We start from the raw sequence: 23047 nt of genomic DNA, 5'->3' as shown, positions 1-23047 counted from the left end.
TTGCGCAGCCTTGCGTATGCTCATTTCCATAAACAAGCTACAAGTTACCCGAACCAAGTTGGTGCCGCAAAAATCACACGCCGTTAAAGTAATATCAATTTCGACCCCTTTCTTAACGTGTGCTGCGTGAAGGAACTGCAGTCGGTCGTCTGCAGCCAACGCTTTCGTTAATTACAATTAGTCTTATTGAAAATTTATGTTCCACAATTCATTTGATGTCACGCCGAAAACATTTGAATCGGTGTCTGAGTGGAGTAGGTTGAGATAACTACCTCGTTTCGTTGCCTTTCTAGAGCAGACAGGGAGTGTGTTTGTGTGTTTAGCTAAAGCGAACAATGATTCGAACTCGCCTTCGCTTGATTTGCAAACAATCGCGAGTGAAAGGTTTGCAGTTTCCAAAATGAAACTCGTTGCCTTGGTTTTCAGTTCCGTTCCGAACTTTCTTACGACTCCGCTGATAAGCATCAACCGTATGGACCGTGAATTCTTTAAGCAAACGCTTCGTGAAACCGTCTGGCGCGTTAGGGAACGTTTTTAAATAATTACGGAATCAATTATTGTAATTGAATTAATGATAGAGATTAGAAATACGGCTAACGGCTTAAGATGGCGATGGCAGCGATATGAGATGGCGATGCTGGTGCTTGATGTTCCCTGACGTACGTCTTAGGAAGCCAGAGGGGAAGAGATAAAGAGGGCGAAGGATAACGACTGGAATTGTCTTTGTTGTCAGCGAGCGACAACGACGACGACGAGGACGACGAGAACGATAACGATAATAACGATGATCATGATAAATTTAATACCCGTTCGCCAATCCCTAACCCCGCGTAACACTCGAGCGAAAACTGGCTTAAGTCAACAAGGGGAACGATTTGGAAAAAGTAACTAGCGGTACGGTATCATTACCGTTGTTTATACTTTGCTCTGTGTGTGACACAGTCCCATCTTCTCGACCGAACTTATGTTTCCGGATTAGAACCGAAAGAACGAGATTAACGTCCAACAGACGGAAAAGGGCAGCGGCAAACGATGTAGAAAAAAAAAACGAGGAAAAAGGCTTCGGGATCCACCACGGTGCATGGGTTGCATCCGGAAATTACAACTCCTGCTTACTGCAAACGGCCAGCACCATGGCAAGATGTGTCTTGGTGCATTCTTTCAACGTGGCACCGTACGAGGGTAGCATCGAAGCGAGCCGTTGGTCGTAATGTAATTTTGCTAGTGACTTTTACTATTTATCATGGTTGAATGGGATATACAACCCGATGGGAATATCGTCGGTCGGTGTGATGTTTTGCTAGCAAACGGTGACCAGTTGTGAATTCTGCTTCATGTAATTAATTTTGTATTACAAGCTAGCGAAGCATTTTCTCCGTTTTAAGTTGTGTTTGTTTTTCCCACCGAGAGAGAAACGTATCTTAAGTTGGAGTTGGGTGTTTTTTAAGAAGGACGAAATTCCAACCAAATGAAATTTCTTTTAAAAACTATGAAAAGAAAGCAACTTTGGGTGATTTTAATCGATATTATTCAACTTTCTAAAGTTTTCATAGTTAAATACTTAAATGATATTTAACAAAGCTTTACAACCATATGTCGATTGTGTCCAATATTTGCTTAACTGTTTAAGTTACTGTTTTTGCTTTATACTTAAAAAAACTATATCGATTTTCTAAGTGTTCGTTTCATACTTAACATAGTGCCAGCTGATTTTTGTTAAACATTGACGTGTTTTGAAAACAAACGGCAAGGGCAAATACGCATGGGAACTAGAGTTCGAGGCGAGGCTCGGAAGGGTGCCAAAGCGCAGAGCGGGTCAACAAGCATGGCATGTATTGCTTATCAACTATCGGTACTAAATACCACCTGGCACATACCTACGATCTTTTGGGTGTTTCAAAAGAAATTTTTTATCTTTTAAGCTTTTGAAAAATAATAAAACTATAACTTGAAAACGAGACAAACTAGAACTCGTGACTTCAACTAATTAATTAGTCCTCGTATTTTGTATTTCTGTTAAAAGACATTCAATTCTTCTACCTCATTAATTTAGTTGGATAATATTGGACAAACGTTAGAAACAGTTCTACGAGAAAATGAATTTGAAATTCCACATTCCACATAACTAGCTGGTAAATTGCAATACTCATTCCTTCACACATGATCACGGTTTACACGGCCCAACCATTAGTGATAAGAAACCCACGTAAAGCACAGAGTACACGACGATTCGGTGCAACAACACTGGAACGAAAGTATTGCTTCAGCTGAAAGGGCATGCACATGGGGAAAGAGATTAGGCGCCAATGTTATCGAATGGATTCGAGTCCTACTAAATGCCAATGGGACAGCTCCACCAACCATTCAGTCAGTAACCAGCTGGTGCGTCAAGAAATGTGTTTTTCTCCGCTTTTTCCCGCTCTTGGGAAATGATACACCATTGATGGTAACGCTCTCTGGACGAACTTTTGGGAAACTGTTCCAAAGTTGATATTCTTCTCGTGTGCAAATGAACGGAGGGTTTCCCAAGATTCTCTACCGCATTGCGGTACCGAGCGAGTGTGATCGGATTCGGGAAGCGCTATTATCTTTCTACTTCCCGGAGGAACTACTGACACGATCCTACCTGGAAGCGACACAAACCACCATCGGACCAACGGAAGAACAGATCCAATATGCGCTGTCTTTCGTCCAGCAGGGCATGGTTGCGCTGGCGATCGAGGAAGATCATGGTACGATCGTTGGTGTTACGATTGCACGGTGCGTAAAGCCCACTACAGCGGACGAGTTGTTAGCACTGGTTCCTGCAGTGTCCGGAACACGCCGGTGGACCGAAATGTTGCACCTGTTTGCTCATCTCGAACAAATGGGTGATGTTTGTGGTCGGTTTCGTTCGCGCCGTTCGTACCACGTGTTCGTGCTGGCGGTTGAGCCACATTTCCGGCGCAGAGCGATCGGTCAGAAGTTGATGGAGTTCCAGTTGGCACGCGGGAAATCGCTTCGTTTTCGTGTGGTGAGTGCAGATTTTACGTGTGAAGTTGCGGCACGGATAGGGGAGCGTATGGACATGCGGTGCGTGAGTGCGATCTCGTTGAACCAATACCGCAACCAGGCCGGAGAGCACCCGTTTGTGGCCTCGGGTCCGAATCATATTGTAAGCACGTATGCGCGTTATGTATGAATAATTCTAGCTCTGTAAGATAAATTATTAATCTTGCGTTCTTATTTATGTGTTTGATATCAATTTTTTGAAATCGAATAAAAAATGCTTAACATTCCAATAAAAAAACGGAAAAAATTAAATTACCTTTTTTGCTCGGTTTTTAATACAGAAAATGATTTTTTCAAAAAACATATAAATCATTCACTGGAAAACTTGTCCCTCCTAATTGAAATGTTTTTGCAGCACTAGATGTTACGCGGCTCTGTTTACTGTAACCCGTTTGCCATTATTCATTATGTCTTTGCCGAACCGAGACGAACTGGCCTTAAGAATGGATAATTCTAGAGGCGAGACGAGAAGGAAAAAAAACTGTCCTCGGCCATACTTACTGACCAATATCAGGCCTCGAAGGCAAACTTTGAGTGAGTGCTCGGCAGAATTCTGGAATGGTTTGCGATTGTAATTAATGAATTTGTTTTCGTTTGCGGCACTTTTCCGTGCCAGCATGAAATTCACAGTTATAAGGAAATATTTTATCCCTTCAGTGTATCGTGCGGTCGTTTTGGAGGAAAATTTTCTTTAGCTGCTCATTGTACTGAGAAATAAAATAAATTGTGACTTAAAGAAATAAATGTCATGTGAAGAATTTCAGTTAATGGTAAATTTTCATAAAAAAATATAAAATTTTCATTACATAATATTAAATTCTACTGCAACTTGTCTCGCTTCACAAGCGACACTTGCCAAGAACCAAGATGCTCGCACCAACACGAACTACTTGAGCGGGGACGAGAAAGGAAGCTCCAATTTCGACGGCCATGACTGAGTTTGTTCAATCAACTTTAGTCATTAGTTATGAATTATTACACAAACAATCGCCACTGCAGTGCGGATTGGCACACAGGTCCTTGGCGGAAAAAGCAGCACCGTGCTTTGTTTGTCTTGGAGCAAAATAGCGCACCAAAATAAAAAAATGCGAAAAGTGTCCATCCAAAACGCTTGGCGTTGAATGAGCTCGGCAAGCGGACAAGACGACCGTTGCTGGCGGCCGGTGGAAAAATGGCGAATTAATGAGCCAACCGTACGTACCGGACGAAAAATCAACTTCTGCCAAGAGCCATCGATCGCGGACGCGGAACAAGCATGAGTGAAGGACACAACCAGAAGCAAAAGGAGACAAGAAAAACAACTGCCCATTCAGTAAAGGAACACTTGAGAAGAAAATCTCTGCAGCGTTTAGAGAGATGGCAATTAGTGGAGTGCTCTTGATGAGCTTTCGGACACAACGTTGTTGTAGCGTTAAGTTAGGTAGTCACTGTAAGTAGATTCGTTAAGTTAGAAAACTCTCACTAGTTAGGGAGTTCCCAAGCGGGGAACTCACATAGCCTATATAAGTGTGCACGTGGTGGGGAACGGCCTCTTGATTCCTGTTCTGACGTGGTGTCTCACGTGTGGAGATGCTGCGTAATAAAACGTAAAAACCTTCAAAACGCGTGTGTACGAATATAATATGGTAAAGACCGAAAGAGAGTGATATAACATGGCGATCCTGCCAGGAGCCCTGCTAAAGTTTACCGTACGACATCTGTGAATCGTAAAGTACGTACAGTGAAGTGCAGATAACAAAAAATCTGAACGCATACCATTACACCGACCGAAAAGAGCTACGCAGAAGCATCTAACCCAACACCACCCGCAGACCAGTGAACAACACAAAGAGACAACCATAATTATGCTGATCGTTAAAATCGTCAAACACCAAAATCGTTAACCATCATTACGCTGATCAGCCAAATCAAACCAAATCAGCATAACGAAGACCAAACCAGAACGAACACGTGACGTCAGAGCGTCGAACTCCGCCATCGCGCTGACCACGTCGAGCAGCAACACCAGCATCCGAGAAGATCATCACGCCGAGCGACAGAACGCGTACCATAGAACACCGTGCCGCGCCACCGCGTTAAACCAGATATCAGCTACACCAGCCCATCGAGTGCCGCCATCGCGCTGCTCAAACCACGCCGATCCAGGTGCAGACGCATAACCTCTACGGAACAAAGGCCACAGCATAGGATATCAGCTACACCAGCCCTTCGAGTGCCGCCATCGCGCTGATCAAACCACGCCGATCCAGGTGCAGACGCATAACCTCTACGGAACAAAGGTACGTGAAACCACCATACAAGTGCCACACAAAACCAAAAGTTTGTAAAATTTAAGCTAGATAGGATTTTTTTAATTGTGTTATTTATTTCGTTTTTAAATTATTTAAATTATTTCCTTATTTATTGCTATTTATTTATTTATAAATCGTGCCACGTGAAACCAAATCGTTTTGTGAAAGTGATTTCTTTTTTTCTACACGTATAACTCTACACTAATTGTGTTTGATAGTCGGATGAAACCTCGTGGTCTTTTCGAAAGCAAATAATATAATCACTCGACCGTGATGGGTCTTCTTTAATTCTATGATTTTTCACATATTCCCAATATTCGTTGAAAAAAAAATAATAATAATATACACATATAAAAAAAAAAAAATTTGAGTACAGTGATCTTTAGCAATTATATTCATTTCAAATGGTATTTCAATAGCTATTACATTTTCTTGTTCCTCCATACATATTATCGGCTCATACTGTTACACGCTCTACTAGTTAACCTACTTTTACTAAATGAAAAAAGCGACTAAAACTGCTAGTACACCTGCAAATAGATCCACTAGAAACAAAACTATTAGTACCCCTGTAAATAATACCAGCACGAACCAAGCTGCTAGTATCCCTGCAATTAAAACAACTACAAACGCAACCAACAGAAAACCACATACAATGACAACTAAGTTGGATATAAATCTAGCACTAAAACTGGTAAAGCCTTTCGATGGTTCAAATACCCTATTAAATGCATACATTGAAAGTGTTGAACTTCTGTTAGACTATGCTGAAGGAGTACCAGAAGTGGATATCATTAAGTTTATGAAAACCACATTGATTGGAATTGCTCATGGAGTCATAGACACAGCATGTACTATAAAAGAAGCTTTCTCACTTCTTCGTACACGATTTAGCGTGCACTTAACGCCGCTAGCTGTAGAAAAAGAGTTGACCGCATTAAATCAAGGCTCAAAAACCATTTCTGAATTTGGCAAAGAGTTAGAAATAATGGCTGCCAAATTAGCTGCAGCCCATGTGTCTGTAGGAACTTTTGCTACTGAATTTGCCGCACACAGCATTGTGAACCCGATTGTAGTGCGTGCGTTTATACAAGGGTTAAACGAATCCAGTACAAGATTTTTCTTACAAGCTCGCAATCCGCTTACGCTAAGCAAAGCAATATCAGATGCTTTGGAATGTGAACCAATTACAGAGAAATCAACAGCCTTTTGGTATCAAACCCCTCATCAACCAAGACGTTATACGAAACGCTTCCAAAATTCGCGCTACCCAAGGCAATCATACAACCCATCATATAGAGGTAGAACATTTCAACGATATTCTGCTCATCAAGGTTATGAAAACCAACCACGAAATTTTGCAAATAATAATCAACGTGGATATGGGAGCAGGAATCATCATCAAATTCAACAGCGAACGCCAACCCCAACATCCACTGGGCGAAACAATCACAGCAACAGAGTGCATTTGGGAAATGCTGACCTTTATGAGAACTGTAACGATATGGTTCAAAACTCAACTGAAGAGCAAAATGAAATAGCTAATTTATTTCGTTAAATTACAATTCGATACGGGCGTTAAAGCAAAATTTAATATTTTCGGAGTTTACCGCGATCTTGTCATTGATACAGGAGCTACTTGTTGTGTATTAAACGCAAACTATGTCCCCAAGCAAACCATCATAGATAAAACCATTGTATTAAATATTTACGGAATCAACGGCCCTACCAAATCTTTAGGTTGTATTAAAACGAACATTTTTGCTGATTCTCACAACTTTCCTATCATGTTCCATGTCATAAATACACTTCCATCCCACATAGTAGGACTATTAGGAGTCAACTTTTTGAAAAAACATAAAGCGAATCTAAATTTTGAAAATATGAGTTTGACCTGTAATGTCAACCATAGGCCAACATGTTTAGTAATCCCAGCTAGGACGGAATTTGTTACTTACATTGATACTTCACAAACTGATTCTTGTGTAGTACTTAATGAAACAATCCAACCGAATGTATTCATAGCGAATACAATTGCCAATCCTCAAAATGGTAAATTACCAATACGCATTGCAAACTTCCAAAATAAATCTGTAACTATAGCCCAACTGCAACCAACGATTAAACCTGCCTCAGATTTTAACATCTTAGAAATAAAAACTCCTCAACACGATACCGGTCATGCAAACCAATTGTTAAAAGAACTGGATTTATCACATTTACACGAAGACGATAAAAGTGCAATTGCTAAGATTTGTCTCAAATATAATGACATCTTCTGTTTGCAGAATGATAAATTGAGCACCACTACAGTTTACGAAGCTTCTTTGAAAATAAGAAATAATACAATGCCTATATATGCAAAACCCTACAGGCTACCATATGCACAAAAAGAAGAGGTTGATGCTCAAATTCGTAAAATGTTAAAAAACAAAACCATTGAAGCAACACAGTCGGAATGGAACAGTCCAATATTATTGGTTCCCAAAAAGACTAGTACTGATCAAAAGAAATGGAGACTTGTAATTGATTATCGCAAAGTAAACACAGTATTGCAGGATGATAAGTTCCCTCTACCGAATATTGATGAAGTCATAGATACCTTGTCTGGATCGAAATATTTTTCGCATCTAGATTTGTCACAAGGGTACTATCAGTGCAAGTTAAGGAAACAAGATCGACCAATTACCGCCTTTACGACCCCAACTGGTCAATACCAGATGACAAGGTTACCAATGGGATTAAAAATAAGTCCATCTACATTCTCAAGAATGATGACAGTGGCTATGTCAGGTTTAAACGCAGAGCAATGCCTCATCTACTTAGATGACATCGTCGTATTTGGTAAAAACATGCAGGAACATAACAAAAATTTATTAGATGTATTTGAGAGATTGCGACAAGTGAACCTCAAATTAAACCCAGAAAAATGTCATTTTTTAAAAAAAGAGTTAATATACTTGGGACATTATATTTCGGCAGAAGGGATAAAACCAGATCCACAAAAATTAAGATGCATCAACGAATGGCAACCCCCAACATCTTCCGATGAAGTGAAACGTTTTGTAGCTTTTGCTAATTATTATAGAAAGCATATAAAAGACTTTGCCGCAATATGCATGCCTTTAAACCGCCTTACACGAAAAGGAATTCCTTTTGAATGGACAACCACTTGCCAGGCCGCATTTGATAAACTCAAAGAACACTTTGTTAACCCTCCAGTTTTAGATTTTCCCGATTTCAGTAAAAATAATACTTTTGTTTTACACACAGATGCCTCTAATAGTGCTATAGGTGCAGTTTTGAGTAACCAAAATGGAAAGCCAATTTCTTTTGCTAGTAGAGCCCTTAACAAAGCCGAACTAAATTATGCAACTATTGAAAAAGAGTTGCTAGCCATAGTGTGGTCCGTTAAGCATTACCGCCCATACCTTTATGGAAGGCATTTCAATATTTTTACAGATCATAGACCGTTAGTCTATCTCTTCACAATGAACAATCCTTCAAGCCGTTTAACCAAATTTCGACTTGCACTAGAAGAGTACAACTTTACTGTTTGTTATAAAAAAGGAACTGAAAACCTAATAGCAGACACTTTATCTAGATTACCACTATCTGATCTGAAAGCAATTAATGCACAGGAAGAAGTGTTAATTTCCACAAGATCCAAAACTGATAGCAACGATACTTGCCAAAACGATAATGATTCAGCAGTATCTAAAGTAAACTATATTGAGCTGCAGTTTTGCCCTAACGTAAAAGATCTTGTTATTCTAAAAGAAAAAATTATTTTGCCAAAATTCAATACTATTGTTTACTTACGAGGAATAATAGTTAGAATAAAAGCTTTTATTAAATCATTGAAGAATAAAACGTATTTGGTGATAAAGAAACGAGATGAAGCTACGAACAAATTTATGGAACAATTAAAAACCCTCAATGAGAAGGGAATGCCAGAGATAATTGTACTCAACGAAAATGTGAAAGTATTGGGAAATCATGAAAAAACAAAGAAACTGATTATAATGAATGATTATCACACTTTACCGACTGCAGGACACGCAGGTTTTCATCGGACTGTTAATACAATTAAACAAAGATATACATGGCCAGGAATTAATAAGGATGTAAAAGATATGATAGCCAAATGCAAACAATGCCAATTAAACAAACCAAATAAGCCACAAAAAATACCTCTTAAAATAACAGATACTGCAAAAACAAGCATGGAAAAGATATTTATTGATCTCGTAGGTCCATTAGTAAATTCACATGGTTTTGAATATATTTTAACAACACAATGCGACTTAACCAAGTTTGTAACAGCCACGCCAATAAAAAATAAAAGAACTGAAACAGTCGCAAAAGCTTTAGTAGAGAAAGTTATCCTTAAATACGGAGTGCCAGAAAGTATTTGTACAGACAGAGGCACAGAATTCATCTCAACGCTATTTACCGAGATATGTAAACTATTGAAAATAGAAAAACTCCAATCCACAGCCTATCATCACGAAACAGTAGGAGCCCTAGAAAACACGCATAAACAACTAGGAAATTTTCTAAGAATATATAGTGATAAGAAAGCGTTAGACTGGCACGAATGGGTAAACTTCTACGAGTTTGCCTATAATAACACCGTACACACTGCTACAGGTTATACTCCATTTTATCTTATGTATGGAAGGCAAGCGAACATACCATCTAACGTAATAAACGAAAAAGTCAATAGAGCACAATACGATCTAGACAATTACGCAACCGTGTTAGGGCTAAAATTGAAAATAGCGCATGAGGAAGTAAGAAAGCGTCTAATACAAAATAAGGTTAAAAGCAAAGAATATTATGACGAAAGAACAAAACAGAAAATATTTCAACCAGGCACTCAGGTAGTAATCCGAGGGGAAAATATAAAGAAATTGGAAACACCATACAGCGGTCCTTATTCAGTATTAGAAGATAAAGGTGAAAACGTAATCATAGAGGATAACGGAAAACCCGATGTAGTTCATAAGAATAGGATCAAGGAATGGCATGTATAAAAAAAAAAAAAAAAAAAAAAAAAAAAAAAAAAAAAGATTAGGCGTGTTGTAGCGTTAAGTTAGGTAGTCACTGTAAGTAGATTCGTTAAGTTAGAAAACTCTCACTAGTTAGGGAGTTCCCAAGCGGGGAACTCACATAGCCTATATAAGTGTGCACGTGGTGGGGAACGGCCTCTTGATTCCTGTTCTGACGTGGTGTCTCACGTGTGGAGATGCTGCGTAATAAAACGTAAAAACCTTCAAAACGCGTGTGTACGAATATAATATGGTAAAGACCGAAAGAGAGTGATATAACAACGTGTACAAAACACACAGCATGGGGACAGTGGCCGTTTGTTTATTTGTGTGCTTTATTTGTCGCTTTTTTGTTTTGGCTTATACTCATCAAATTTCCGATGCGTCTGCTTCGAGTCATGATTTATTATTCTCCGGACAGTAAAACACGTCCACGTTCGTTTCCCGGCACTCCCGGAATTGGTAGTCGAATGCACCAAGACAGTACCGGCTCGGGGATGGTTTGAAGTAGTTCAGCCCACGGCCAATCTTAATGACGTAGCCGTTGCTAAGTCTATGAATAACGAAAGAGAGAGTGTGTGTGCCAATAAAACGGCCAAAATTAAATTTTGTACGTCTTGGCTATAATTAAAAGGTGAAAGGAAATCAACTTACATCACTTGCCGATCGTGCATGTGTTCGGAAAATTCGACCACAAACTTTACTGCATGTTTGCTTAAGCTTTCCTTTAGCGTGTCAAATGCGCGACCTTGCTCGTTGTTGTTTTTGGTGTCCTTCACCGTCAGCAGCTGTATATACTTAACGTTCCGACAGCTACTAACCGCTAGCTCGCAAAACATTAAAAAATTACAGATTTGGTAGTGATCGCGTACGTACGGTTCCTCGATCAGAATTTCGCGTACATCGTCGTTGAAATATTTGCCAAAAATTCTACCATATCCATACCCCGTTGCGCCTTCAACGATGTGAATTTTATCACTAATCACACCTTTACTCTTCCAGCGCGTTACCAGCTCCTTCACCTGTTCGGCTCGGTTCATGTATTCGAGAATTTTGGCCTGAAAGTGTTGCTTCCGTTTCGGGTCCGTTTCAGCTGCAATAATGTAGCACACCAGCGGGACAGACACCCGGACAGACGTTAGGATGATTCATATGGGCGACTGTTTGTTAGATGCGTCACCTTTCGATTCTTTCAGCAGCGATTCGATGCCATCTTCGTACAGCTTCAGCGCTTCCAGCTTACGACCAACCACATCGTACTCGATGGCTCTCGTAAGCAGCGTTACGGCCATCATCTGTGATGTGGCCATGCTGGTTGTTTTCGTTTTTTATTCACTTTTACAATTAAACAAAGCAGATGTTCCCGCATAACAAACAGCACGGCAAAACTTTCACTTCGCAAACTGTATGTAAATAAACACAGCTGATTCGTTTGACGGAATGACCGTTTCGAGCAGCTGTCAAAAGTGATCGAAAAAGTCGAGCAGTAGCGTTGTGGGTACAATTCAAATTTGCGCCGAGTTCGTTGGTGATGGGGAAGCAAGCACGTGCTAGGGAAGAAAATGACGCATGCGTTTCTACGGCGGTTTGTTGATTCAGGGGGTTGTTTTGTTGTTCCGTGGATTGTGTACTGAAGCTGTTGAATTTGATTTGGTATGATATTCAGGAAAAAAAGAGCGTTACATTGGATAGCAACAATTGGTTTTGACAAACTTTAGAGAGAAGGTAAAATTGCAAAACCCTGGTCGTTTAATGTTATTTTACTTCTATTTTATCCAATTTGGTGAGGATCTATTTAAAGCTTATATCCTTTTTAAAATCAGTAGTTGCCCAGTAAAATAGCCAAACCTCGTTTGAGTCATTCGAATTCGTTGGAATCACTTTCATGGCATGCACAATCTTTCTTGGAAGGTGAAGCATGCTAACATAAATTAAGGCCTTCTATCCGTTGCTACCCATCCGATAAGGAAAAGGACATCGAGAAGTGCATTATCTTTTTGAGTAAAAAAAATCCGAATAAAAACAAGAATCACAAACATCCTTTCCACCATGGTTCAGTGCCGCGACGCAAGGCATGTCGACGATCCTTGTCCTTGCGTCTTGCTACCTCCCTTCGTTTCTTCTTTGTCATCTCGCTTTCAAGAAAAGGTAATTGCGGACCAAGAGAGTGTGATTGCGGGAGAGGAAATAAAAAATGACTTATTTTTAAGACCCCCAGACACGGAAACGGTAAAATGGTTTCGGGAAACTTTTTTGCTTCTCATTTGTTTGCATCCGATTGGCCTTTTCCGAACCCGGCCTCCATCCCAATTTCACCTCACAACTCACGGCACACATCGCCAATTGGGTTTTTCATGGAGGATTTTTTTTTGAAAAGTGAAGGATGTTCCATGTTTTGGGAAACCGTCGAATTTTATTACTGTTTTGCGTACCCGGTATGGGGAGTGATCGAAGCTTTTTGCGTCCCTTTCCTTTGTCACTATGACCCGAAAGTGGAAGCATTTGCCCGATAAACCTTCCCGAGGCGACAAAGGAATCGGTATCGACTCCGTGCGGTGTCGGGGGTGCAGGCAAGATATTGAGTAATATCTTTTTTATTCAATAATTTTTTGTGCGGAGGTGTGATTCGTGTCGGGACTGACCATTTCGGTATGCGAGTAAAATGGTAATTTTTGGCCAGTGATAATAAAGAGGATTCAATTTCTCATGGGTGGGATGAGAATGATGTGTTTTCTCCCCCTCATCTGTTCTGTTGTTGTTTGCGTGTATTGGTTCATTTCAAAGACCGACTAACCCTTAGCCAGTTATCGAAAAAGATGCAACCGAGTTAAGAAAGGCTGCCCGGGTGGGGAAACAACGGAACGTGAGGTTTAAGACATCGAATAGCGAAGAGCTGGCCGGTCGGCAGGATGGCAGAATGATTAATTTACACTTGAAAGAAAATCCTTTTTCCCCGAACAATGCCGCTACGGTCCATTTGATGGAAAGGTTCCGATAAAGTGGCCACGGTTCTGGTGGTCCGGTAGGTTTTCCTTTTTTTTCTCTCTCTTGTTGCCGCTGCTAACATTTTATACAACTCGGCCCCACTCGAAAAGCCCACTAATGTTTTGTATTTTTGGTGCCCTGGGTCTTGTGTCTAGGCCTTTTTCGATGGTGATAAATTGATTTTGACGAACTCTGGCACCGGACGATTCATTTTGCAGCTGTAAATTGAGTTGTATTGCTGCGGACGCTATTGCTGCGGACGCTATTGCTGCTGCTGCTGCTGGCTCTTGCTGGGCGTTGTCCACCGTTGCGGTTACGTCAGTGCAATCGCGTTGGCAAAGATTGCGGGGCGTTTCCTATTTATATAGTGTGATACCTTTCTGTGCTTTTCTTTCCCGAAAACTAGAATTCTAGCCAGCTCTATTGACAACGATTTCAAACGACTTAGGGCAGGTAATGAATGTATTTTACGTCATGGGCACGGACAATGGGAGCATCATCACTGGCCGGTGGAACTATTGTAGAGTTTCGGGGATGATTGGCACATCGTTTTCGGTAATATATGAATATAGGAGTGGTGAGAAAGCGTGGCTGGTTCGCGGCTCAATCTGCCGATGAGCTAGGGTTTGGGATTCGGATTAGACGCTCTGGAGGAGAGAGTCTGAAAAGCAACGATCCATCACGGTAGTGATGGATGACTCGAATTGAGGATGCTCTAGGTTTCGAAAAGATTTCAAAAGACGTTGGAAAGGGATTTCTTTTTTCGCTTATGTGCCTGGTGAAATATATCTTTGCATAAATAATGCTACAAGCTAAGCTCTTACAAGCTATTTTGAGTAAACTTGCGACGACGTTCCTTTCTTGAACTGTGTTAATGTTTGTACCTTCATTTTTGTACAATTATGCGCAAATCGCGCTTGCCTTCAAGCCTTCACTTAACATGTAGTGAATAATAACATCCGAAATTAAACAATTCTCATCGAACAAATGTACAACCCTTAACCCTTGAGGTCCTTTATTTCCGGCAACAATCGCTACCCTTCCAACCCCCATCACGGCTTGTTTTATGTGATTTGTTAAATGTCTCTCCCAAAACCTTACACTCCTAAAAGTGACCCATTCGGGTGAAAGATTTTTCTTGAGAGTTTCATTCCACCGGAATGTAGAAAATGCTTGACCACCGTCCAAACTCTGGAAAGCTTGAGCTGAAGCCGTATTTATTATTTTGCTGCTGTGTCCCGGCGACACAAACACGCATACACAAAGCTACACAAGACGCTATAAGATGTCATCCCTTTCCCGGTCAAGGCCTAAACAATTTGTAGCCGCCAAGAAAAAGGGTGGGTAGGGCAACAAATGGCCCAAAGATAAACAAGGTCATTCCTTCAAATTCACTTCCAGATTATTAATTAAGTTGTTATCAAAACATCGACGGCATCCATCCCCATCCCCGGAGTACGACGGTCACACAAACATTATGGGCTGCTGCGCTCCCTTTCCCAGCTTACCCAGCGGCCTCACAAGCTCCTCACACATCCGAACAGCCGATGTACGACAACAAGCTTATAATTTATTGCTAATACTAACCGAGAGGCTTTAATATCCAAGGAATGCTTCTGGCCACTAATTAAATTAAACAAATTCCATCCTTTTTCTCTTGCGGTCGTTCGTTGTAGGGGGGAGGGACGAGGACGAGACAGCATCTTACGAGCAGCACAAACTGTCGGCACTGGCGACACGAAAAAGGCAAAAGCGGCGTTATTGGTGTAACCACCGTCGTGCGTTAAATCGTAATCCGTTCTCGGGATGTACGAGTAGCCATTTTTTCCCCTCTCCTCCGTATGTTTCCCCTATATACCATTTCATCCAGTTGGCATTATCCGTGACACAATCCCTTCTCCCTGTTGGTACTGGTCGTCGCTTCATCGCATCCACACACACACACACTAGACGTGATGGCTGCTGGAAGGATTGCTACACCGAATAGCCGAATATCCTTTGCGGGCCGTTAGGATTTTCATGCCCTTAGCGTGCGGTGATAGTGACCAGTATGGAGCAACCAAGGGAAGGCGTCTGATAACATCTAGCTGCGTATCCTATCGCGTTCGCGTCGTGTGGAATCGCTGCTCGGCAAGGATTCATGGACAACGAGGGACAATATTTTGCGGATTTACCCCCTAAGCCTCCTGTAGCTCACTCTGCAGCTCGGGCTTTCCGTCCCGTCCGTTTTTGGAGGTACTTTGGCGACACTCGAAATGCTCGCAACCGACAAGCGGCCGGTTGTATCGCCCAACCAAACTTGTAGGACATTTGTCGTAGATTGTGTACGACGCTTATGCTGTGTGCTGTTTACGGAGATGCCATATTCGTCCCGATTGCGAAAGATTGAAATAAGTGTATGCGTACGGAAGTGCGTCGCGGCGTATCAATGATCTCGGACGTTGTGTGCGGTAAACTACCGGGGGAAAACGGATTTTGTGATGTGATTTTGTGTCATGTAGCGAAAGTGGATCAGTTGGGATGCTGGTTTAGGGAGGACGATGTGTTCACTGCGTTCTTATTCATGTGGCTGCTGTATCTTTTAATTGTCCATCGATCTGTCAGATGGTGGACAGGATATGTTAGGACATTTGTTGAGTTGGATTGAAATTCATCTTCATTCTATTAGTACGAAGAATGTTGGCAGCAAAATCTTCAAGCATGGAGACTGAAGATTGTTTAATTGTGACGGAAGAAATGTACGGATCATTATAATATTACTACCTAAATATGCGAAATACAACTGAACAGGCTTAAAATCCCATTTGAATTTTTCAGTTAAGGGCGAAAGTTCGAAAAGAAATAGAGTAAAAAGGATTGTAATCTTGTTTCAACCGTTGTATGTTAGTTATTGTACTACAGTTTTTCACTTTAAATATGCAATATCATTTTACTATAGTATTACTGTATTGAAACTGAAGGCATGAACCCTTCTCCAGTTTGTGGTTAGTATTGATATTTTTTTCGCTCATTGACTGTTTCATCCTTCCTTGGATAGTTAAACGATATATCGTGCTTTAACTTTACTAGTGAGCAACAACACTAGATAACGACAGGAGGACGATGAGGAAAATTGATGAGCCATGGCAGAGAGCATGGGACACCAATCTTGTACCGGATGATCTTTTTTAGAGAAGCAATGGGATAACATCTAGCTAAGTAATTCATTAGATAAATAGATGGATTGTACCGGGTACTATAGTCGTGTGTTTACGGTTTTTCCTTTCCAGATTGTAGTTCAACCGCGATGGTGTATTGTCACAGAGGAACATTATGGCGTCGTTCAGTAATTTAGTGTTCAATACAATGTTACCATTTGCGGCATAAAGTAAAATGGATTATCTGTTTATTTAGAAAGTTGGATTAGATTGTCTCTACGATTCAAATGGAAAGAGAGGACAATGACAGAAGATTCTAATGCTTGCTAATGTGAAGAAGGAAATCAAATGTGAATTTTCGATCTAATGGTTTGAAACACATTTTATAAACATAAAAAATGCTTCAATAATGCTTCAAAAGCCTGATTGATTATGGTTTAAGATAAGATTTTACTTTCCTCTTGTGATAAAAGTCCGAAATTATGCATAATCTCGGCCTGCACTATTGATCCTCAAGTAGATGCTTGAGCGACTCATCCTGGTCAAAGGACATTTGTTGCCATTGTTGTCCGCTGCCAGAATGAATTAAATCCTACACGTAATTTTCGGCCTCACCCAAACCGCAAACATTTTCACGTGTGTAGATATTTGTCGATAAAAAGGCCGTGCCAATCAGGACCAATCACCAATTTATCATCGCTGACAAGCCAAGAATAGAACCCTCGTTCGCGGGCAGCTTTTCGATCGGCTTCTTCGCTGGCAAACCCGCATTGACAACAAGTACTGCGCTGTATCAATCAATCAATCTTTTATCAATCCGTACATTATCTCCTGCTAAAAGGTATGCGAGATTCACATATCGGACAGATTTCTTGGCCGGGTATAAGAAAACCTACCCGTATCAGTACAAAGGCAAGTATGTGCGTGTGTGTGTGTGTGTGTGGGAAGTACTCCACCTAAATGGCCCAGTATGGTGGTGTCTGGATGGAGATAAAATTGTTCCCAAAGGGCCATTGGCCTCCCATGGTGGTACTCTTCACTGGCTTTCTAGCTTTGGTTGTTTTCTGTTGCTTGTAACAACTCACTCTAGCAGCTGTATTAAAAGGTTCTCAGTACCAAAAAGGATACTGTTTGAGGCGTACAGGACGCATCTGTTCTCAGGCATAACCTTTCACTGCATGTAGACTCCTTCTTATGTAACATAATCTCCAAAAGAATCTTAATCGAAATGTTGTTGCGTCCATCTCCTTGGCACAAAGTACAGCAGTAGCTCCTGAAATTGTTCGTATGTTCGACCTGTACCAAATGCGCTACGTTGCCTGTGGTGTATGGTTCGCTTCCGACAGGTTGAATTGACTCACGATCGGAACCATGTTTTCGGCGTTGTCTAGTGTTGTCAGGTACGGGCTGTGTATTATCATTAAAATTTGTGTTGAAAATTTTGCTATAATATGCTAGAAAGTGCCAAGGGATTTATTATACTTAGTGTGGTTGTTCTTCTTCGGTTTTTACGGTCAATCTGATGGGGACAGACTTGTTCATCTTACACGGTACAGTAGAGAACAAAAATAATACACAATTTCAATATTTAGACTAGGAAGTGCATTTATGAGATGTAACACTAGATAAAATTAGGAAAAGATCAATTTAAACTATATTAAAAATCAGACATCAAGCAATAAATATTTTGAAATTTATTTTTTACTTTTGAAAAATAATATTTAGAACATGAATTGTACTGCATTTAACAACCAAGTTCTAAGATGACTTCTAAGATTTTTTTTTGTCATTTTCTTTGAGTTTCCAGATTTATCCCGTCTACAATCCACCAACAAACCTTCTAAAACTTTTGCCCTGGTGCAATTTTTTTCACCTCACCAGAGGGAACAATGTATTCCCCCCCCCCCCCCCCCCAAGTGGGCGTGAAAACGGTAGCAAAGTACAAACGAATGAGAAGAAAAAAAAGGTGAAAAAAATGTTTAAAACTAGAATAAACAAAGAAAAAGCTAATCCAAAAAACAAAACTCATGTGTGATATGTGCTCCACTTCCGGTGGCAACTGCAATGAACGGCCATCCACGGTTAGTGGTTGGTACGTTTCATTTTTGTCCCTTTTCTCTTTTATATATGTGTGTGTGTGGGTGTGTTGTCTTATCACCACCTCCTTTTCACGTACCCGGGTGGGTTGTGGGTGGGTGGATTGGGCAAATAAAAGTGGTAAAAGTGAAAGGGTAAACGAAGACATCATTTCTCATTTTGCCACCCTTCGTACGAGGCTATCACATTGCACACTAGAGCACAGAGCACTCGCACATGATAAGGGAGAAGGTTAAGAGATGAATGGGAGAAAATCTTTCCACTTACTTTGGTGCTTTCTTTTTTTTTTGTTTGTTGCAATCATTCCCGTGAGGATTTTTATATTGAAGCAGAAAATCCTTCCTAACAGCAACAAACAAGGGAAGGGAAATGTACGACTTTTTTGTGGAAGGTTTAACAGGTTTTGTTTTAAGATTTTGTGATGAAAAAAAAAAAAGATTAATTTGGCATTGCTGGAAATTTTTATGTAAAAGCGCATTGCTTTGTTTTGAAGGTTTATAAAAGAATTATTGACAGAAAACTGCTAAATTACAAAGCCATCGTCAATCCTGTGCACCCATAATCCTTACACGGTTGTGATGCAATCAACATCATCCCAACACAACGGTGGAAAAGCAAAGTGTCAAGCCAAGAGTATGCTAGTTTATAACCTTACAGTGTAGCATGCGATAAGTTCTTCTGTGTAAAAGATTTTTTCTACCCAGTTTTGGCTTCTACTTAACGCTATCAATTTTCCCATTCGGCCGCAGTAACGGAATTCAATCTCTCACCGGATCGTGTTTGCCTTGTTTAAGCGCTGGACACAAAGACAACACGAGACTGGCAAAAGTGGGGCGTTGGCCACCGGTTCGAGAAATGCCGGATTACATCTATCTTACTACCACCGACCAACGCCAACCAGGATGGTACGAAAAATCACCCAAAGCTTTACACTTTTCCGGCAGATTAGAAGAGCTTTTTTCGTTGGTTCCGTTCCATTTCAATGCTGGATGTTGGACGCGTTTTCGAGTGAAAAAAAAACGATTGCATTCGACATTGTTATTGAGATGGGATTTAAAAGGTTTGCCATTGCGTATCGTGTCTAGTGCTAGTATAGTAAATGTTCCTGCTTGCAATTACGAGCGTGTAAAATGGTTGCTTTTGGGTTTTGTAAAATATTTACTGTGATTTGAGATTGAGTACAACGTACAACGTGGACAGTACCAACAGCGATTCTTGTGCGGTGACACGAACATTTTAATTTCAAGCTAGAGTGCAACTTTTAACGTTGCATTTTTACCTTTTTGGCGGTGTTTTTATATGACACTATGTGCATAGCTCCTTCTTCGTTAAGGACATAGTAGTTGAGTCTAGTGTACCGCCGAGAAAAGAAGGAAATCTTTTTAATGCTGCTCCTGGGAGCACTTGTAAAAAGCCTCGAGCGGTTCTGTTAACGTGTTTGTGATGAGTTTGAAGACGTTAAGCACAGAAGCGAAAGTTTGTAAAGGGATGAGATCATAGATCGTAAGAAAATTTTAAATATAGTTAAAATATTTAAGCAAATTGAATGTTGAATATCGTCTAATTTGTTTCGAAAGTGTTCTTAAACATGATACCAATTAGCTTTTATTGAAGACCCTTTTTTCGCCTGTAAGCTTTAAGATAAAACCCCCAAAAGAGGTTGCTTTCGTTCATTTAATAACCTACGCTAAATAAAATACACTTTCTAACTATTCTTTATGGCTTTCTTGCTGTGACATTCGGTCTCTTTACGGCTCTCTGAGTGATATATGGAAGTTGCGCTTGCTTTATTCGCAACCCCAACCGAAAGTAACCAACCAACGGCGAAAGAAATTCTCCAACCAGAGCTCGAGCTCCGAAGTTCTCGACGAGGCCACATTCGGTTGGGCAGTGTCGACCAACAACTGCCTCCTTTCCCTGGTTTTATAGTTCATCACACTGTGTACGAAGACGAAGTGGAGTTGCTGGAAGTTTCTTTAAAATTTTACTCTTTTTCTTTCTCGTTTCGCACACGAGAGTTTCATTTAAAATAAAAAAGTGATGGGGTTTGGGGTGGCGTCTGAAACAAGCCTCTGGAATTGAAAGTTTTAGGGCGCCGTAATTAAAGTCTGGAGCCTCTTCAAAAAGTAAAAACAAAAACACACACAGCACGAGATGAGCCCGTTGTCGCTATCTTCTTGCGGGAGTTAACAGCGTTATCCATGGTGGTGGTATATGGTTTTGGAGAAAGCAAAAAGTAGCAATTATAGTGAAAGTGGGCAAGAAACGCGAAGAAACTGAAAATATTTAGACCACCGTGGCCGTCGACGCCACGCCGTCCTTTCAGGAGTGCAAAGCTGTGTGAAAACTGGACGCCTTTACGGTGGTAATAGTTTGATGATGAAGTTTTGGGAAACTTTTTACTTCGCCGTAGCATAAAGATGAAAAATGAAGAAACAATTCTTACTACAAACTTTAACGGCTGGTGTTAGAGCAGTTCGTTTTCCTTCGTTTGTTGTTTTGCAGCGTAATCTTTCAGTAATTCGCACTAGTTGATAGTGCGCATTAGATTTGAGCGTTTAATCGACGCTGTAGGTTGTAGGAAATCTGGCACTGTAAATGGTTTGGAGGGTTCGGTGTGTTGTTCTGGAGTAGAAATCATGATTTACTAACGATGTTGTTCATATCAGCTGAGAAAATTGCTAATTTATCGCTGAAAATTAGTTCGCTAAAGTGCGAAATGGAAGAGAAATATGAGAAAACTAATGAAAACTTCAGACAAAATTCAATAAAAACAAAATAAAATCAAACAGCTTATAAAAGTAGGTACTTTAATGAAGGTAAGTATAAAAATAACGAGTAGGAAGGATAAAACGAAAGGAGAAAAATGAAACAAACAAAAATATCTTAAGTTAAACCATCAAATAAGTCTTAAAACATAACATTTCTTACTTAGTAGTAAGCCAGGCCTGCGTAAAAGAGAACGATCTGAAGTGTGTCATCATTTTAATCTGAATCAGATTAGTCCCAAAGGGCCAAACATTTTTAAACAGAAGACACTGTGAGCTATGACCGTCTTAGGTCTTAGGCTTAGTATATACAAGCCATTAACGTTCTAAACGGTCTTTGTCATCATTCGTCATGCCAGGTGTTTTGAAGTTTTAGGTCCTTTAGAACCTTTGGTGAGGTTCTATTACATAGAAGAGATTCCAACCCATGTGTTCTACTTGGTGGTCAACGAATCTTCCTCTTGCGAACCTTTCTCCTAGCCTTGGATAAATCTTTCTAGAGACCGATTGAAATAAGGATAGACAAGACTAGATAAAACTGCTGCACATCTGTCAATTTCAAACATTTCAAACCGATTCAAGCATACACCGGTGAACTATTTTTCACTTACCACCAAACGTACTGCTCTTAAATAATTTTAACCTGTCCCAAAACACTCACAACAAATTCCGAAATCCACACAATGGTCAACCGATTGGTGGTGACAGTCAGGTTTCAGTTTGCCACCGGTCGCACAATTACAATCAACCGCTAAGCCTAAGCTTTTCGCGTGCCTAGCGAAGCGAAACAATAGCCAACATTCGAAACGAATTCAATTCCGCTTGCGATGAGATCCTTTCCACGCGCTGTCGATCGCAGCCTGACTGGCGGTCGTTAGACAAGAACAATTTCAACGGGGTCGAGTTTTTTGGTCGTTTTACGCTAAGGCAAAGTGGTATGTATAAAATGAGCTCAAGAAACTCAAAAACGAATGGGTTAAGAGCACAAGCCACAATGTGTATTGTTTAGGTTGAAAATGAAATTAGACGCAGTACGCGCATTAAGGGAAAGGAAACGGCCAAAGAAATTAACGAAAAAGGGGGAAAAAGGCATGATGTGATTGTTTTGAATCGATTTTCCTCTGTAAAATTAATCCAAACTGTAGGAAATAAAGGAGTCAACCGCACCGATCGCTTAGAACCGAGGCTTAAAAGACAATGCACCCTCCTGGCCTGGTCCTCAACGACCACCTACTGGCTATTATCAGTTCAGAGTCGTTGAATGGCAAACCGGGAAGTTTTTTTTTTGTGTCGTGCTTTTTTGATGATGGTTTTGTTTCAACGACAAATTTTTCAACCATCTAGATGAAGATGCGCCTCACAATAGGCCTATGGTGGAACATGGTGGACGGGCGTCGGTGGTAATGATGGCAGTGGCGCACTATGGTTAGGAGGGGAACACGGGAAAGGAAACGCGTTGTAAGCGGGCCACCATCGCCAGTACCATTTTTAGATAATTCCATTTTCGTTCGCCGAGGGAGATTAATGAAGCGTTACTTATCGTTACGGTGGTTGGTGGAGTGGTAGCAGTCGTTTGGCCGCCTCACTGCACCGATCCGCCATTGGACAACCGATGATCGAAGGACAGCGGCCGGAGCGTCCTGATGGGTGACGGTTTTCTTGCC

At 40.7% G+C, this 23047-nt stretch overlaps 4 protein-coding genes across 5 annotated transcripts in view; 2 read left to right on the top strand and 2 right to left on the bottom strand.

Annotated features, from left to right (window-relative positions):
* LOC126562905 (MIT domain-containing protein 1) overlaps positions 1–11765 on the bottom strand; it is a 458992-nt gene extending 447227 nt beyond the window's left edge. Inside the window, exons 1-3 of one of the 2 annotated variants that reach the window (XM_050219504.1) lie at positions 11577–11765; positions 11051–11489; positions 10763–10949 (exon numbers count right to left, since the gene is read on the bottom strand). In XM_050219504.1, coding sequence (XP_050075461.1) covers positions 10793–10949; positions 11051–11489; positions 11577–11706 — 726 coding nt within the window. In that variant the 5' untranslated portion in view covers positions 11707–11765 and the 3' untranslated portion in view covers positions 10763–10792. Of the gene's footprint in view, positions 1–10741; positions 10950–11050; positions 11490–11576 lie in introns of those variants that run through there. The other variant, XM_050219503.1, reaches the window with a different exon arrangement.
* Positions 1–23047, bottom strand: part of LOC126562538 (ribosome biogenesis regulatory protein homolog) — a 416320-nt gene that overhangs the window by 41039 nt on the left and 352234 nt on the right. The gene's annotated exons all lie outside the window — the stretch shown is intronic.
* The window catches only part of LOC126561880 (ras-interacting protein RIP3-like), a 437929-nt gene that overhangs the window by 81712 nt on the left and 333170 nt on the right, over positions 1–23047 (top strand). The window lies entirely within an intron of this gene.
* Positions 2444–3181, top strand: LOC126562882 (arylalkylamine N-acetyltransferase-like 2). Its single transcript, XM_050219481.1, is given in 1 exon segment — positions 2444–3181. A coding segment is annotated over 1 exon segment (738 nt).

The sequence above is a fragment of the Anopheles maculipalpis genome, chromosome 3RL, assembly GCF_943734695.1.
Source record: "Anopheles maculipalpis chromosome 3RL, idAnoMacuDA_375_x, whole genome shotgun sequence".
NCBI lineage: Eukaryota > Metazoa > Arthropoda > Insecta > Diptera > Culicidae > Anopheles > Anopheles maculipalpis.
This window is presented reverse-complemented; position numbering and strand designations above follow the sequence as displayed.